Raw genomic sequence first — 18,636 nt, 5'->3', positions numbered from 1 at the left:
GGATTTAGACGTTGGTCATTAAGTGCCTGGATTGTGTAGACCTGTAATGTTTCTGCTGTCTGTGTGATAACTGCATGTAATAACTAACTGTTGTTCATGCCAGGCTCTCCGGGAGGGCACACGGGTTCAGAGCGTGGAGCAGATTCGAGAGGTGGCGTCAGGAGCCGCGAGAATCAGAGGAGAGACACTGGGACTTATAGGGCTTGGTGAGTAACAACCAATGACTGTATATTAAGATGGACAACATGTCTCCAGTCCTCATCCTCTCACTTTACAAATATAAAGCCAAAACATCCTTGATACGGCGGTGCCATTTTACACTGGTTACATCCTTTGGAGCCACGGTATCCAGTTACCACCAATACAGCGTCTGATCAATCACTAGCAGCGCCATTGATCACAAGCACACTGACTGATACTCACAGCTGTGAACCTCAGACCTCCTTTTCAGAGCATCAAATAACAATCAAAAGCAAACCAATCAGAAAAACATCAGTGTGTTAACTACCAGAAACTATCTTTGGGAAAACTATGTACCTTTTTAATTTGACCCACATCTGCTTACATTGAGGGGGCAGGGTTTATGACCCATACTGCATCTTTATAAAACAATCTATGGTAACAACACGAGGGGGTGGGTGATTAGGATTAACGGGGACTGGAGCCTATCCCAGCTGACAATGGGTGAGAGGCAGGTTACACCCAGATCTATCACAGGGCTGACACATAGAGACAGACAACCATTCACACTCACATTCACACCTACGGACAATTTGGAGTCACCAATTAACCTGCATGTCTTTGGACTGTGGGAGGAAGCTGGAGTACCTGGAGAAAACCCACAACCACACAGGGGAAGCATGCAGACTCTGCACAGAAGGGCTCCCCCAACCTGGGTTCAAACCCGCTTGCTATGAGGCGACAATGCTAACCACTTTACCACTGTGCCGCCATTTAAAACATATGACAAGCTTGTAAAATACAGTGCATCATTAAAGTGACCAAACTCAGACTCTTAGGCTGGGAATCACTGAGAACTTTAACTTTTGATGCTTTAAGTACATCTTACAGCTATGACTAATGTACTTTTACTTAAGTGGGATTTTGAATGTAGGACTTTTACTTGTACAGAGAATTTTCACACTGTTGTATTGGTACTTTAGTTCAGTAAAAGTGCTGAATACTTCTTTAACCACGGATTAGCACTAAACTGAGCACATATCTGAGGCTGATGGAAAAGTCTTTAGTTTGACAGATATTTGGTCATTAAAAAAAAGGTAAAAATAGAAACTTGACCTTTATGGTGACGCCACAAGGGACTTTAGTGATCAAGGTAGGATCAAGGGATCACTGCAGATATTAAAGTCTCCTTTAGAGACATGAATGTCTGTACCAAATTTCATTGTTGAGATATTTCACCAAATGAACCAGTTTGTGGCGTTAGAGTAAAAGACAGGGGATCACTTAATTCATTAGGATTCATCTTTTGGGGAACATGAATGTCTGTGCCATATTTCAAAGAAATCTATTTAATAGTTAAGAAATTTCAGTCTGGACTAAGGTGGTGGACTGACCGACCGGCACTGCTGTTGCACGGTTAATAACGGTGATTCTGCTCATTTTCTGATAGAGGGTGGTCAGACTGAAGTTTTTAATCAAAGGATTTTTCTCTCCTTTCCATTTTCATTTTTGTCCTTAGCTCAGCTAAATTGGCTTCCTATGGAGTTAATGCCAATAAAATATAAGCGGATTAACCAGGAGCAGAATGCAAATCTCTTCCCTGTAAGTCTGGAGGCTTTTTCAGTAATAATAAGCAGACGTGAGCAGCCAGTGAATTATGTAATTTGTGCAAGGCAAACATCAAAAAGGGGAAAATTAGACACCACCGAAATTTAGTTTTTTTAAGTCCCATTTGAATGTGTATTCAGGTGTATAAAATTTGTCTAAATGCCCCTGTGTGTGTATTAATGTGTGTTCCTCTGTGTGTGTGTGTGTGTGTGTGTGTGTGTGTGTGTGTGTGTGTGTGCGTGTGTGTTCATGCGTTTCTAGGTCGGGTGGGCCAGGCTGTAGCTCTGCGAGCCAAGGCCTTCGGCTTTAATGTGATCTTCTATGACCCTTATTTGGCTGACGGTGTAGAAAGATCCCTGGGACTACAAAGGGTCACCACACTACAGGTAGCACCACACACACACACGCAGATATGAGTTGGGATATTTTGGGAGAAAACAGCAGCCCTCCAACGGCGTCCAGTGTTTGTGCATTTTATTCTTGTAAACTAAAAAGATAGTGGTGGCACCATAAAACAACTGAAAGCTAATTTTTTTTTTTTGACAGATTTATAAAGCCGTGCATACGCCTGGTTCTGTTTTAAACATCTCAAATCACTGTGGAACTAGGCGCACCTGCACAAGCCTCATTTCCACTCCCACATGTGGCTATAAATAGATGAAACGCCTAAAACACATCCGCTTGCATATTGACACTTCTGCCCGCTCCACCATTCATTAGACTGCTCTTCAATGAAGACACAGTACAGAAAGTGCAATGTCACCAACTGTCGCATCTGCGAGATTCTCCAGCGCTGCCAGAGCAGCTGTCATTATGCACAGCTGTGGCTATTTGTAGCATCTCTAGCATTAAATCATCACATGTAGACCTGTAAACATCCATCCAATTTCAACTGCTGATCCAAAGCCGGGTCGTGTCGGCAGCAGGCTGAACAAAGTATTCCAGACGTTCCTCTCCCCAGCAACGCTTTCCAGCTCCTCCTGGGGGATACCGAGGTGTTCCCAGGCCAGATGAGATATGTAATCCCTGCGGCGTGTTCTGGGTCTGCCCTGGGGCCTCCTACCAGTGGAACACCTCTTATGGGAGGCGCCCAGGAGGCATTTTGATCAGATGCCCAAACCACCTCAACTGACCCCTTTCAACGCGAAAGAGCAGCAGCTCTACTCCGAGCTCCCTCCAGATGTCTGAGCTCCTTACCCTATCTGTAGCCCTGCCACCCAACAGAGGAAACTCATTTCTGCCACTTGTTTCCACGACCTCATTCTTTCGGTCACTACCCAGAGCTTGTGACCATAGGTGAGGGTTGGGATATAGATGGATGGGTAAATCGAAAGCTCTGCCTTCTGGCTCAGCTCCCTCTTCACAACGGTCCGGCAGAGCGTCTGAATCTGAGATGTTAAAACTAACTTTACAAAGTGCTTCACAACAATGAAAGGAAACAGCCATTTTAACAGGGACATGATGGCTCATATGTACATAAAGAGATCTCTCAAACATAACTTTAATTAATTTCATAAAAGCACCTTTCATTGTCATTTTGCAGGACACTGTGCAGCTTGTCACAATAACAACACCATCAGTAAAATTGGCAAACAACCTAAAAACAATGTTATCAGTCTCTCAACTTATATTCAGTCTCCTCCTCGTCATCACCCGCAGCTTTCCCAGCTAAAATCATTCATACATCAGGCCCCTCCTGACTCGGATGCCAACATGCAAGTATCAGCAAAGTATCTCCACCATGACAGCAGTATCTATCTGCCATATAAGTAGGGTCCACCAGAGTCCGATTAGGATTTTAGCCAATGTAAACTGAGCATGGAATCAGTCAAATTCAGACTAAATCTTCTTTTTACTGGATAAATAAAATCCATTGTTTCCTTTTCTCTTTGCAGTCTAACACTGCTTTCTCTACCATCCACCATGACAAATGTGTTTTTACCCTCATGCTGCTGTGTCTTGTGTATGTGGAGAAGGAGTGACGCCCTCTTGTGTACATGCACAGAAAATGTGATGATGTCAGTAATCAAAAAAAAGAAAAATATACTTCAACACTTCTGTTATAAAGATAGACAGTCAAACTGGTTAGTGAGCGACAAAAATGCAGAATAGATTTTAAATATGGAATATATGAAAACTCAATCAGTCGACAAGAGCACAGTTTTCATTTCAGTGAATCTGCTGTATAATAATATGATTACTGAGAGGCTCCTGCAGTGATCAGCTGAAGTGTAAATACAGGATTAATCTATATGTTTCTGTATCTCTCCTCAGGACCTGCTGTTCCACTCCGACTGCGTCTCTCTGCACTGCAGCCTCAACGAACACAACCACCACCTGATCAACGACTTCACCATCAAACAGGTGGAGGGACGGCAACACACACACATACTCACACTTATGAATGAGCACATACACACACACAGTTGAATGATTTATTTATCCCCACAACTACTACAACCCGTGGCCATAAATATTAAAGCCGTGGATATCCAGGGAGGCCCGCTGCCTCCTGCACACAGATGAACGAGGTTCTCTGCTGTGTGCTCTGCATATGACGACAAACACACTCGGAAAATATATCTGTTTGTCCTTCATCTCCAGGGCTCAGCCCAGGGACTTTTCAACTCAAGACACAGGCTGTACTTTAAAGTGGTTCTGACCTTGCTGAAGGAGGCAGGGAAAAGAAAACATCTCTGTGTGGACCAATAAAAAAAATCACATATTTATTAATATGATTCATTTTCACAGGGAATTTCTGCACTGAGAGCAGAAAACAAGATTTATAGAAAAAGAACTTTCTAAGCTTTAATGTGTAAATCTGTTTGCATATTTCAAAACAATTAACTAATGGGACTAACAATTTATATATTAATAATCATGTCGATCAAACTGACAAACCATTCACGTTTAATATCCTTAAACCACCTCATATTTATATAAAATTTTAATCAGCTTTATCCTATTAGATGAAAGACAGACTGAATGTGTTTTCATGTGTGTTAAAGATGCGTCAGGGGGCGTTCCTGGTGAACACAGCCAGGGGGGGTCTGGTGGACGAGAAGGCCCTGGCTCAGGCCCTGAAGGAGGGGAGGATACGTGGAGCTGCTCTGGATGTTCACGAGACAGAGCCTTTCAGGTAACGCACTCACTCATTTATTATTTTATTTTCAGATTAATGGTGTTATCTGTTATCTATCTGTCTGTATATCTATCAGCAGAGGCAGAGCATACCGTATCACTGACTACATGTTACAGAACATACAATACATAGAATTTAATTCCAGTTTTAGGAAATACAAAATAAAGTGTTTTTTTTCCACTAATATATTAGTGTATACAATTATTTTTCTAATTTCAGATAGAGAAATTTACCAGATTCCTGACCAGGAACCCATCGTCACTGTATTCTTTAGCAGCTTAAGCAAATATGAATTATTCTGCATTCATATGGAATCAGGCAGAGGGTACACGTCAAACTGGATATCATTTAATGGACGAGAGCGCGATGGTAAAATTAGGTGATGGTGGCAGAGAATGCCAACAGGCATTGCTGTTCATTCAGTCATTCATTTTCCGTAACCACTTATCCTGTTAGGGGTCAAAGGGGGCTGGAGCCTATCCCAGCTGACATTAGGTGAGAGGCAGGGTACATCCAGGACAGGTCACCAGACTATCACAGGACTGACACATAGAGACAGGATGAGGATAAGGATGAGATGAATGAGGAAGGATTTTTTGTTTCATAGTTAAGTGAACATTTCTGGGTTTGGGACTGTCGACTACACAAATCAATCTAAAGACATTTACATCTGAAAAACTGTGCATTTTTTCAGGGTTTTTTTCTTACATTTTGAAGACTAAGCAATTAAAAACTTACTTGAAAAAACAATAGACATTAGTTGACCCAAAATAAAACCATGTGTTGCAGCTGTGACTGACTGCACCATGTTTGTGTCAGTTTCAGTCAGGGCCCACTGAAGGACGCTCCCAATCTGATCTGCACCCCGCACGCTGCCTGGTACAGTGAACAGGCATCACTGGAGATGAGAGAGGAGGCAGCCAGGGAGATCCGAAGGGCTATCACAGGTAACACACACAAATACACGCATTAACTATCCTCTCTCTTCTTTCACCACAGAGACATTTAAACACCTGTCACACTCTGCCTCTTTCCTTCTTTTCATCCTCTTTTTTGTCTCACTTCTTCCCCCATGTTCTCCTCTTGTGGTTCCCCCAGTGGCTGAGTCTTTTACCACTGGCCTGTTTAATCTTGTCTTGTTCTTGTCTTATTTGTGTCTCTGTAGAAACTGGGTTAATGAAATCACACCTGCTTTGAAATGTAGTGCAGTAACACTAACAAGATCCCCAGTGTGAATCGTAGAACAATAGACTATTCATTTGAATTCTGTTTTAACACTTCATGTTTCTCACATTCTCTCTCTTTTGTTTCTCTGATTTTCAGGTCGTATCCCAGACAGTCTGAAGAACTGTGTGAATAAGGAGTTCCTCTCACAGAACAACCACTGGGCAGGAGTTGACCCAGCCACCGTCCACCCCGAGCTTAACGGGGCTTATAGGTAATAATCATCAGGATAAAGAAACCTGTTGTGGTCAGTGAAGTTTGATTATTTCCCCCCAAACCCGGTAAAGTGATTGATTGATACAGTGTACTGCAAATGCAGAATGTGATGGTTAGAAATGCACTAACAACAGCAGATTGTTCATTACTGATATACAGAGCATGTTACTGCTGTGTTACTGCCATCATACCCACACAGCATAAGAGGGCGCATCAGTCAGAGTTTCTGATCTCAGCCAGGTTATAATTTATTCATCAGATTAGTGTCATCAGAAACAACCAACTACAGAGATCAACAGAGCTGCTACACATTGATGTCAGTCAGTCAGGCCACAGCTGAGTTGTAGGGCCATTATGAGGGCTGTTCAAGGCATTTTATTTTATGGATCCTTATTGGAATTATCAAGCTTGACTCACTGTTGATCATTTGTTTGTTGTAACCACTGAAGCTGTATTTAAATGTCAGTACAGCTGAAACAATTAGTCGATTTAATGGTTATTCTGCAGCTATAAAGTGTAGCAGGGAGGATGTGTTTTTTTGTAGGCCGATGCAGAAGTTAGTGTCACCCTGGTTCCCTCAGCAAAAAGCCAAAGGGATTTTTTCATTGGGTTTTGGATTATTGCAGAAATTAAATTCTGTGCAAACAAAAGTTCATGATGCTTAGATATTTTATTAAGCATGATAATCTTCACAAATTAACACTTTTTGAAGCATAAATGCAGTCACCAGAAGTAAGGCTATACACAAACTACACCATGGTCACATAACACATGAAAGTCATGTTCAGCGTCATTTAGACTCTTCTTAGCAACTGCCTTTTTAAGAAAAACCTTCAAAATTTAGGAGTGGGGTATTTACTGGCGCATTTTATGTTGTAGTACAAAACAAAGCAGTCGTCCCCAACTGGTGTGTTGCAGGTCCATTCTGAATGGATTGCAAGTGACTCGCAAACGTGTCAATTTTGTAAAAATCACACTTTATTTTAAAGTACAGTGAATTTCTGGCACAAAGCTTTTACTGTGAAGTGCTGTTTCCTGCTGTAGAGTGAGTGACTAACAGACAGATACTTGACAGAGACAGCAAACTAGCTCAACAATATGGCCAAATGCAAGCAGGACACTGACTATATTAACCTGTGTGGACCTTGAATTAATGACTAAAGAGAAATCTGGATCCTGTGGCTGGACCAGTTGGGAACCACTGTCTTAAAGCTTGTGTTAACCACAGACCTTATTTCAAACACCTAACCACAAACCAAAGCATTAAAAGAAGCCTTTGACTTTGAAACGAGGGAACTGGAAGTGCAAAAATGCTGACTCATTTCCATGTTTTAAGACTCATTCCTGCAGCACTCTACTGTGATAACTGATAATTTGTCATTTCTTTTCAAGCTGATTATACTTTCTCCACTGTTTCATATGTCTTACATGATGGCAAACTGTCAATCTGATGATGTCACCTTGAGCTCTGGGACTTTAAGAGATTTATTTATTCAAACATTTAATTGATTGATTGAGAAACTAATCATTAGATTAATCAACAGTGGAAAGAATAATTATCTGCAGTCCTAAACTTGTTGATGCTGGGAATGAAGTGATGCTGCCCAAATCCAATCACATCTTTCCTACCGTGCATCTCTTTCCATCACTATTAAACAAAGTACAACAGGGCACTGTACAGAATTTTATGGAAAAGTACCTCTCTATATTGGCTTGGACACTACAATTTTTCCAATAAAAACCCTGTCATGCAAACAGGGAGCTTAAAGTGCTCAATACATGGACATTTTTCAGTAGTACCAGTCTTAAAGAAAAGACTCTATTGTGCTACAATATGGAAAGTGTAGAATGGAGTATTCATGAAGTTTGACCTATATTTGGGATTAAAAGTCAGAATTTATTAGCCTCTGCTGCTTTAATTTACCCAATTATTCTGTAAATGTAGCTTTGTTTAGTTAGAAATGTCAAAAAATTAATTGGTTAGTCTAATTTTAACGGGGGTCTACACCTCAAAGGAGGTCAAAACAAGGTCACATATTTCTAATTGTAGTTTCAGCTGTACTCCGATGACTCAGTTTTGCTGTTCTCTCTCTGTCTCCTCTCCAGATATCCTCCAGGAGTGGTGAGCTTGCCAGCTGGCGGCCTCCCGCCCCCCGTCGAAGGCATTGTGCCCAGTGCCGTGCCCATTACGCACACCCTCCCGCCTGCTGTCACACACCCTCCTCATGCCCCATCCCCTGGACAAAATACAGTCAAGCCACCAGAGGGCGACAGAGAGCAGCATCCAAATGACCAACTGTAGCCACGCACACTCACACACACACGCTTGCCTGTGTTGTCTGGCGACCGGAGGAGGAGGTTGGCACAGCAACCGGGATCATAGCGCTAAGTTCCCTAGTGACAAGTTGTTATCAGAGAGGTTCACAGAGTGTCAGATGGACAGGTTGAGGTCCCAATAACAATCGATTCACAACTCTCTGGCCAATTGGTTCCCAGCAGCCAGTTCACACTCCAAAGAAGAAGATGATGATAAAGAGGATGACGAAGAGGAGTGGATAGCTGCCAGATGCTCTAATCAAGAGCAAGACAGTTGTCCTCTGCTCCAACCACAAGTCCTGAGAAAGACTGTTAAGATCCACAGGTTGATCTTCACGTAACAACTACAGTAGAGCCAGAAGAAGAAAAAAAAACAATAACTATCTGCTGATTTGGGAAGAAAAAAATACTGAAACAAATTCTGCTGTCTTAGACTGTAGTGTGTCCAAAGTTAGCGGGGCGGGTTTCATGTCTTTCTCTCTTTTTCTGTGTCATTTCCTTAGTTTGATGTACAAGCAAAAGTAGTAGGTTATGAAATGAATGTAACCTGTCTGTGTACAGTTTTTAGACTTACGGCAAGAAGATACTGATATTTGTATTCCAGTCTTAAACAAGGTGATCTCTCCATGTAGCCAAACTGGTTTGAGAATACAATATCTGTTTTTGTTTCATGTGTCCCCAAATTAACAAGCCCCCCACCCTTCCCAAAAAAAAGAGGCAGCTTTTTGCACACCATCTCAGGAAATTAAGTTTCCGCAGTTGGTATATTATTTTTTAAATTTGTTTTAAACAAAATTCCTTTTTATGCCACTTAGTGCTTTTGTTTTTCTACCTGCTTGCCTTTTCGTGTCCTGCTACATTAGATAAGAAGAACTTTAACGAGAGCTAAAGTCGATCTAATGTTTGCTTTTGTTTGTTTCTGTTTAAGGGGCATGTGATTTTGCTCTTGGGACTTGTGTAAATGTTTGACCCAAATCGAGGGGGTTGCGGGAGGAAAGGCTGTAGGGTGGTGGCGTAATGGTATGCTTGGCTGGGACGACTTTATCCCTGGTCGCCATTTTGAATTTACAGAGTAGTTTGATAGTAGGTTGGTTTAATTAGTTTAGAGGACAAAGCAGGTTGTGGAGAAGGCAATGCACTGAGAGTTTGTAGCAGCTCACAGTTTGAGAGACAGGTTGGTCTCCTTTATGTCTAATGATCCAGTACTTCCACTATGACACACATTAACTGTCCAAGTCATGGAGCATGAAGAGTTCACCACAAAGAGGTTTACAAATGATGCACAACATTGGTGAATCAGTGTGATGCTTCATGCTATGGATCTGTCAAATCCAGCAATATATAAAACTGCATCACTTGTAGAGACGTCACATCCAGTTAAGGATAGTTAATGGTGACTGACTGATGAGGAACAGTTGTGTTCTTGAGGTCAGGTCAAACCACATCTTCATGTTTTTGATCCGCTCCCAAATCTCAATGGCTTGTCAGTTTGATTAACTTTCAACAAAGACGTTTGATGATAGCATGTCAGAGCATATGGATTTCTTCGGTCTAGTATCCCTTTAACATTTCATGCCGGGTCCTTCCTGAGTATACCGTTCAGCCACCCTCTGTGGCCTCTGTGTCTATGTGTACATATGGTGTTCTGCCTGCCTGTGTCAATGTGACTTGGTTGTATCTGTGTCTAAAAAAGCAGCACTGGGAGGAGGGGTGGTGGCAAGTACTCTCCACAAGGCATCATTACAAAGACTGCCATCTAAATACGCAACTAAACACTATGTTAAAAAAAATGCTTAGAAACTTTGAATCTAAGCTGGCAAACCTGCCCAGTAATTCACACTTTTACTGGTTACATTCCCACCATGTAAGCAAGATGCTAATGGTGTTACATCAGCATTCAAATATCTGAAACTCTTCTTTCTGGAATATTTCTAACTGATTCCAATTCACGTGTTGTTGATGTTAGCAGGTCAGCTACGTGACGGTGCTTTTTGGATCCCCCTTCTACCAGCAGCTGAGTAGTTAAAACAGTTCACTGTTGCCTACCTGGTCTTCTTCATGGTGAGGTAGTAAGAGTAGCAATCAGGGATGGAAATTTCACTAGCTACTGGTGAGTATTTCTGAGCTCTCAGAATCTGAAGGGTACTGAGGCTGACATTTAAATATCACTGTCAGACAAGATCTCCAAAATGCTGTAATAGTGTGAATTTTACTCCTAATCTCTCCTCGCCAGAAACCCTTGATGTCGTTAGGTGAGGGAGAAACTCTTTGCTAATACTTCCTGATATAAACTGTAAGCATTCCTCACTCAAACTGATGGGTGCCACGAGTTAAAAACAACAGACTAGCTTTTTAAAGTGTCGAGGTGCTCCTTGAAATTCCATCCCTGGTAGTAACACACAGTCCACTGTTGCCTACCTTGGTCCCCTTTATGGTAAAGTAGTAGGCGTAGCAATATACAGTATACATATTCTATATTCTACAGTAAATATCATTATTTTTGGTCAAAACTGACAACCTCACAAAGATATGTTTGTGACTGTATGCATTTGTATGAATTATTTTAAAAGGAAATAAACTGTGGAAAGGTGAAGATCATGTCTCATCCATGTCTAACCTCCATTTGTTTGTTTGGGGAGTTTTCTTTCCAACAATACGGCCTCACTGACATCTTATTGTTGGCAAAGCCAGTGTATGTTTAAAAAGAAAACACATCACCAAGCATTGCACTCAACCTTCTTTTGAAAGCTACTTTTATAGTTGCTGCAAGTATACAGAAGTATCAGTGGCGATTGCTCTAAAGGCCAATTTCCACCAGATGCGTGTTGGTTGCGTCTGCGCTCCGGCACGGCAGCGGAGCCGATAGGATTCCATTCTAGTCAATGTGTGTGTTTCCACCAGCTGCGGCTGTGCTGCGTTCCGGCTCCGTCTCAGCTCCGGCACCCCGGAGCCCTCCGCAACAGATACGCAGGACTTCTATTTTTGCCGGACGCCGGAGCACAACGCAGCAATTCAGCACAGAGCAGATCATGCGGGGCAGGAAGTCGTGCACAGAAACACAATAAAACATCCGGTTAATTTTCAAAATAAAGTACATAGTGTTCACGGTGGATCATATTTCCCTGCACTACACCTTAAAAACTACATAATGGGCAGAGGTAGGCCTGAAGTCAACAGGTCAGAGGTTTTCAGACGTCATTTCACCCCGTGAACACCATGGACGAGGAGATATTAATCATGGCAGTGCACCGAGATGTCTTCCGGCGGAGCTGCACCGCACCGCACCGCACAGCAAACGCAGCCGGTGGGTATTGACGGACGGCGGAGCACGCAGCGGATAACCAGCGCTGCCGTTCCGCAACGGACACGCATCCAGTGGAAATCTGGCGTAAGGCTGCAAGGGAAGCTCAGCTTCCCCTAAAATGTCAAAAAATAAGTGGTCAAATATGTACTGTTGTGTTTACATTTCATTGACTGAATATGTGCTAGAACGCGTTCAACTTTTGTTCAGAATCAGCTACTTATCACAGGTCACTGACACGACCTTCTTCTCATTCATTCCTGTAGCGCCACAGTGCATTAAACAGTGGAAGCTCAGCGTCCAAAGACTTCAGTGGGGAAGCATAGAGTGGGTTATTCCACTGCAGCGAAACTAGACAGTCATTGGATAAATGCTCGGTTTTGTCCCGCCCATCGGATGCTCATCGTCTCTGGGGGTCTATGGGGCAGTGGGCTGGCCTCGGCTGGCCTGGATGCTGGGCTTCTGCATGATGATTGGATGATCTGTCTGAGGCTGAATCCCTTTTTGATTGACAGCGAAATGAGCGAATCAGCGATCTTGAAATATAAACCAACACCGGAGCATTTTTCAAGTTTCATTCCGTTGTTCCGAGTTGATCTGGAGACTTTTCCAATCCTCTTAGTGACTTTTTCTTTGTTAAAAATGACTAGCAACAAATCTAGCATCTTTTTCTGGTGTTACTGGAGACTGTACTCGTGTTCGGAGACTCTGACTATTCAATTTTTTATCATAAATTTGAAACATTTTTCGCATAAATTGACCACTTTAATCTCAGGGAATATCCAAATTTTTCCTCTGAGCACCTCGGGCTATGGACTGTTGGTTGGACAAAATAAGGCAAATGAAGAAGTCACATTAGACTCTAGGAAGTTGTAATAGGAATTGTCACTATTTTGTGACATTTTATCAATTAAATTAAGTGGTGACTCTAAATTGGCCGTAGGTGTGAATGTGAACACGAATGGTTGTCTGTCTCTATGGGTCAGCCCTGTGATAGTCTGGCAACCTGTCCAGGGTGTACCCTGCCTCTCGCCCAATGTCAGCTGGGATAGGCTCCAGGCCCCCCGTGACCCTCAAGAGGATAAGTGGTTACGGAAATGAATGAATGAATGAAATGATATGTAGGTTACTCAAAAATGAAAATGACTGTGAGTAATAATCCCTCGTGGACTGCATTGTGAGACAACAGTGTCCATCAACATACGTGTCAAAAATCAGGCAATTTTAGCACACACAGATGTTAAACATGCTTGATTTTGCCACCTTTACCAACACAGTATATACTGAAAACACAGATTTATATTTAGTATATTAAAGTACACAGCAACAGTCTAGTATCATGATAAGAACTTAAAACTGGCACATTTCTAACTCCTACTTTGCTCAAATGTGGCCAGTTAGACAAACTTCAAAAATCAAAGACATGATTTTAAATCATTTCCACCTTTATACATGTAAAATCAACAAATTGTGATCTTTATAATGAATAACTTTGGAGTTAACATCCATCACCTCTGAATATAAAGTTACTGGTTGATTCCAACAGATGTCACTAGTAGAGCTGAAACAGTCAAAGTGAGGAGACAGACATACAAACCAGCTGTAACAACTGAATCTGCAGCGGCTCTGCTGTTTGCATCTGTTTTCCAGTTTATTTATTTTTGCAATAAATCTATGTTAATCTTTGTGTGTTCTTCAGACATATACAGTGACATATACAGTGCACCTGTGCCACATTAATGCAGCAGATGTCAACACGTCTAGCAACAGCTTCCAGCCTGCACTGAGTTATTGACAGCTCATAAATGAAGCCTAGAGACAAATCAGAGATCACACGGTATGCACTAGGGCTGGGTACTGATTAAAAACTTACAATAACAGCGCCTTTAGTACATCATACCCAGAATGTAAATGGGCTGGTAGTGTAGTACAGACATACTTTAACGTTTTGGTGGCATCTCTGCATGCTGAACTGCAAACTGCGACTTTACCACACCACAGACCGTATGGGTTGTAGCTGCTGGGTGAATGTGAGAGCTGCACACACACACAGTGACAGGGCTAACTGTTAGCATCACATGGCTAACAGTACTGGTTATTAATGAGTTTAATGGCTGAGTCGAGCCATTTGATGTTGGTGTGTGTTTGTCTGGATCTTTTAACGTCTCACTGCTGGATGCCAGCTGCTGCTGTGTTAAATGGGCAAATGCTGAACTGACCAGCACTGGAGACGGCAGCAACAGAAAGTTTTCTGATGCGGTGGGGAGTTGTGACGGTCCAGGATCAGACCCCCAGCCCTTAAAACGATCTAATGCAGGCATTGTTTGACTCGAGACGTTTTAATACCACTTGGCACTGGGCTATTTCAGTCAATACCTTAAAAGGTAATGAGTACAGATACCCAGCCCTAATAAGCACCACATCATTAATATGAAATATCATTAACAAAGCATGAAATGGAATTATGATATATTAAATGTGTCTATACCGTTTTTGTTTGTGCTGTGGACTATCCATAAGGGCAATGTCCCCAGCATTGACTCTTGTCAATGATTTAAAGGCCTCAAGATGAATCAAACACTGGACTGAGAAAACGAGAAGTCAGGTTTTCGTCCAATCTACGTAGGTAGGTTTTTTTCTGTAGAAATAGGATACAGTATAAATATTCAAGAATCTATTCAACAGTTTAAAGTTCAAATTATGAGTGGCCAAGTCTATTCTACTGCTTCCTTTGTCTACTGGAGAAACAGAAATGGTTGTTAGCTGGTGGCTGCCAATTATGTGAGACCTCATCTTGAACCAACTGCAGCTGACTCCTGACATGCAACATGGAAAGACCTCTGCTTCATTTCTTTGTCTTTTCTCTTTATCTAGCTCTCTTTTGCTCACTACATGACCCCAGATCTCTCCATCACACTCTCTTTTTCTCTTTGTCGCTTCCTCTCTCCCTCTCTGGTTCATCCATTCAAAGTTACAGCCACTGGAACAGGCTCCCTAGCAGCTGGAAACTCATGATGGTTTAATCTAAACCTCAGGAAGCAGGATGGGAACCAGATGCAGTAAGAAAGAGAGAAAACAGGCAGAGGGCACGTTTTATTCAGCCGGCATGGGGACCTCCAAAGGGCACTGTGTAAGGGGTAAAAGAAACCTTCATGAGGCTGCTGGGACTTTTAGGGAGGAAATTTGTGTCTGCTTAAATCTCAAGACCAGAAGTGTAAGAGCCGACCACCATCAGACTTAAAGGTTACAGTCACATCTTTCTTTCTGAACAGCCACTCAGCTTTCAGAGATGCTGGCTTGTTAGCATCAGAGGAAAATTCTGGGAAAGGACAGGTGAGTGACTAACGCTCTCCACTCCTTCGGGAAATACCTTCGAGCTGCCCTTAGGCAAGACACTTAACACCAATCTATGTTATAGCACGGTCCTGTTTTACAAGGTTCAAGTGGGAGAGTGAGGCTTTTTTCCTTGTTAAAGCTTTGGCTGCTGGACAAGACAGTATGAGGCAGGAAGGGAACAAAACCCTGTAAGTTTAAATGAAACAGCTCTTTGCAAGAGAGGCATTTTCCAAACAGTAAACTTATGAGAAGTTGATGGATGGTGGAAAAAATGGCTGATGGTAAAACTTGTGATTTTTGTCACGTCAACACACTGGCTTTGTTTCTATAAATTGTTCCAGTTTGTTTTGTTGCTCTAGTGACATAGAAGATGCTGATGCAGATGAAGGACAAAAATACTCAAAAACAGTTTCTTATTGTTTAGTTTGTCCAACCCAGTCTCATTCTGAAGTCGTCAAGTGCCACTGCTTGGACATAGATTGCTGCGTCAGACCTCAAGGAAAAACAGGCATCCGTTGCGCATAGACGTCGGAACTAGGGGTGCGGGGGGTACAGCCGCACCCCCTCCCATCCGCACCCCCGCACCCCGGCACCCCAGTCTCCCTATCCAATGCATTATGCTTTAAAAAAATAAAGAATCTGAATTTAAACTCAATTTGTCTGACTTACATTTATCTCTTCCATATCATTAATGCATAGATCTATGCTTTTGATGTGATATGCAGCCTGCCTGACTACATACAGTAGCCTTGGCATCCAGGATGTTGTGTCCATCCTGCAAACCTTGCAGGTGGAGAAGCTCATTAAGCTCTGTCTGGCCCTGCCCATATCTGTCGCGGCATCCGAGCGCTCTTTCTCAGCCTTGCGCAGGCTGAAAACCTTGCTGCACAACACCATGACGCAGGAGAGACTAACACATTTGGCCATTATGAACACTCACAGTAGGGCTGTCAACGAATATTCTAAATTCGATTTATCGAATTTAAAAAAATGGACCTTCAAATGTGAAAATTGAAATTCTATTGTGGAGAAAAAAAGAAAAACACCACCGCAGCTGTCCTCTTTGCGAGTGGGCGTTGGCATCAGACGCGCATTTCTCCAGCCTGGTCGACAAACGGTCCTGCTCCCAGCTGTTGTCTCCGTCACCTGGCTTGACACATTCGCTCGCGGCTCGCACAGAAAATAGACCAGACGCCGAAACGATCGCTGCAGGGCGCGAGCCAGTCACGGTCCAGTGCTTCGAGGCTATTCGCAGCACTTCCGCGGGCGGTGTGGCCATGGGTCAGAGAGGGGGGCGAGTGAGAGGTCCGCGGTCGTTTATAACGTAATGTTATAGATAATTGTTTTATGTGTTTTAATGTGTAGGTATGTAAATGTTTTCAAAGATATTTATGTGGAAATAAAAATACGTACAAGTAGTTATGTTTCCTTGTATTAATACATATACAAGTATGTTTCCTTGTATTAGTTTGCCCTCTTGTGGACATAATGCGGAAAAAAAAATATTCAAATGGTTCGAACCTATGAGTTATTTTTAGAAGGAATATTCGAATGTCATTTTTGAGCAATTTTGACAGCCCTAGCTCACAGTGACCTTATGGATGAAAGCGATGTCTCGACCCTGCTTAAAATCTTCATCAGTAGGTCAGCTGAGAGAAGGTCCACTTTTGGAAATGCATGAAAGCCCTGAGTCAGGAGCGCAGACTTTTCTTTTTTTTCATTCAAGGTTACAAATAATGCTGTTATGTTCCTTAAATGGCTTGATTTAGTTATCAAAGTTTAATTCTCTTAACAATATAGATGCCGTGTTCATCCATTCTAGTTCTCTTATAACTGCATGTTATTATAAAATAACTTCAAATCAAATCCTTAATCATTGATAAGTGTGCATGCTTCCCCCGCCCCTCCCAACAAAAATCCTGCCCCCCCCTCTCAGAAAATAGTTCCGACGTCCATGCCTTTGCGGTGGTATAATCAGGCGGTGTCAGTTAATAATGCCACCCAACAGTACAAGTTGGAAATACCATCAGACAACAACGTAATCTCAGGAGCTAGAAAGTCCATATAGGGCGGATGGGAGGGGTGGTGTATGGGTCCTACAACATCAGGCCATTGTTGCGTCCCATATAAATGCAGAGCCAAACCATGATGTTTGTTTCTTAACCTGACCACGTGCTTTTTTTGCACGATGAAATAGATGCACGCAGTGTTTTACCAACACTGTAAGTGGATTTTGAAAAAGACTGTAAGCATCTAACGAGAAGAAACTGTAGTTTGACACAAAGAAAAGACACAATGCATTTAACAAGTAGCCTGAGTGTCAAACTGAAGCTCCCAGAACTTTCAGTCTGACATCGCCTCCATTGAAGGCGATTTACAAGGGGGAAAGAATTTGATTTTTCCCTAACCAATCAGTAGAGATCAACGACTCACCCAGAATCTGACGTCATTAGTATCCATGCCTCGGGGGTGCCAAAGACAAGCGAGCATTGCCCGTTTAAAATGTCTCCGTCATCGTGCACGCCCAGCTGCATCGCCGTTAAATCCAGTTTAGCAGCTTCCTTAATTTGGTCCTCCATTAACGTGAGTAGTGGCGAAATACCTCGATAACATCGTTATTGTGGTTTGTAGGATCTGCAGCGGTCACCATTAGCGTGGCGCTGATTGGCTAATCGCTAGACCCGCCCCCACCCCCGGCGTTCATTGGTCCGTCCATCGTTTGGATGAGATAAATCGCAAATTCATTGCAGTATGCCAGACCAGAGATGCAAGCCTACTCAGTTGAGTGGGCGGGGTCTATGGTCTGGAACCAGGCTATTTAACAAGCATAAACTGACACGGCGTCCGACTGCGTCAATGACAGATGCACCCAGAATAACTACTGCATAGTATATAGTTGCGAAAGTCCACTGACCAAACAGCGATATGTGATGACGGGTGTGAAAATGTGTTTGTATGTCACTCAAGCATGCACATTTATGTTAAACAGTCAAGTTCAGAATAAATGTCCGTACACTTAACTGTGTCAAAATGTGTAATTTACCTGGAAAATATTACTTGTTGAGTAAACTGTAACTCTGCTGGTACTTTGAAACAGAGGAGGAAACTAGACAGAGAGAAAAGAAGCCTGCTTTGTTGACAAGGATGATTTCTAACCATCTTTGTATTATTAGTAAGCCTTTAATACACAGGCAATTGGCCATTAGCACATTCATGAGCAGTCCAACAACAGTCTTTTATTGCAGATGTCAGTGACGCAGACTGGGATTAAAAGCTATTTTGGAGAGGAGACAGAAGCACAACAATTTACAGA

The 18,636-nt window shown here is 42.5% G+C and overlaps 1 protein-coding gene across 2 annotated transcripts in view; it reads left to right on the top strand.

The window, feature by feature from the left end:
• The window catches only part of LOC117261262 (C-terminal-binding protein 1), a 36,316-nt gene extending 25,037 nt beyond the window's left edge, over positions 1-11,279 (top strand). The window contains exons 5-11 of one of the 2 annotated variants that reach the window (XM_033633606.2): positions 104-206; positions 2,050-2,174; positions 4,063-4,152; positions 4,797-4,927; positions 5,750-5,877; positions 6,254-6,368; positions 8,477-11,279. In XM_033633606.2, coding sequence (XP_033489497.1) covers positions 104-206; positions 2,050-2,174; positions 4,063-4,152; positions 4,797-4,927; positions 5,750-5,877; positions 6,254-6,368; positions 8,477-8,672 — 888 coding nt within the window. In that variant the 3' untranslated portion in view covers positions 8,673-11,279. Of the gene's footprint in view, positions 1-103; positions 207-2,049; positions 2,175-4,062; positions 4,153-4,796; positions 4,928-5,749; positions 5,878-6,253; positions 6,402-8,476 lie in introns of both variants that reach the window. The other variant, XM_078169490.1, reaches the window with a different exon arrangement.
• Positions 11,280-18,636: the final 7,357 nt, after the last annotated feature.

This window comes from Epinephelus lanceolatus, chromosome 7 (genome assembly GCF_041903045.1).
Source record: "Epinephelus lanceolatus isolate andai-2023 chromosome 7, ASM4190304v1, whole genome shotgun sequence".
In the NCBI taxonomy this organism is placed as follows: domain Eukaryota; kingdom Metazoa; phylum Chordata; class Actinopteri; order Perciformes; family Serranidae; genus Epinephelus; species Epinephelus lanceolatus.
This window is presented reverse-complemented; position numbering and strand designations above follow the sequence as displayed.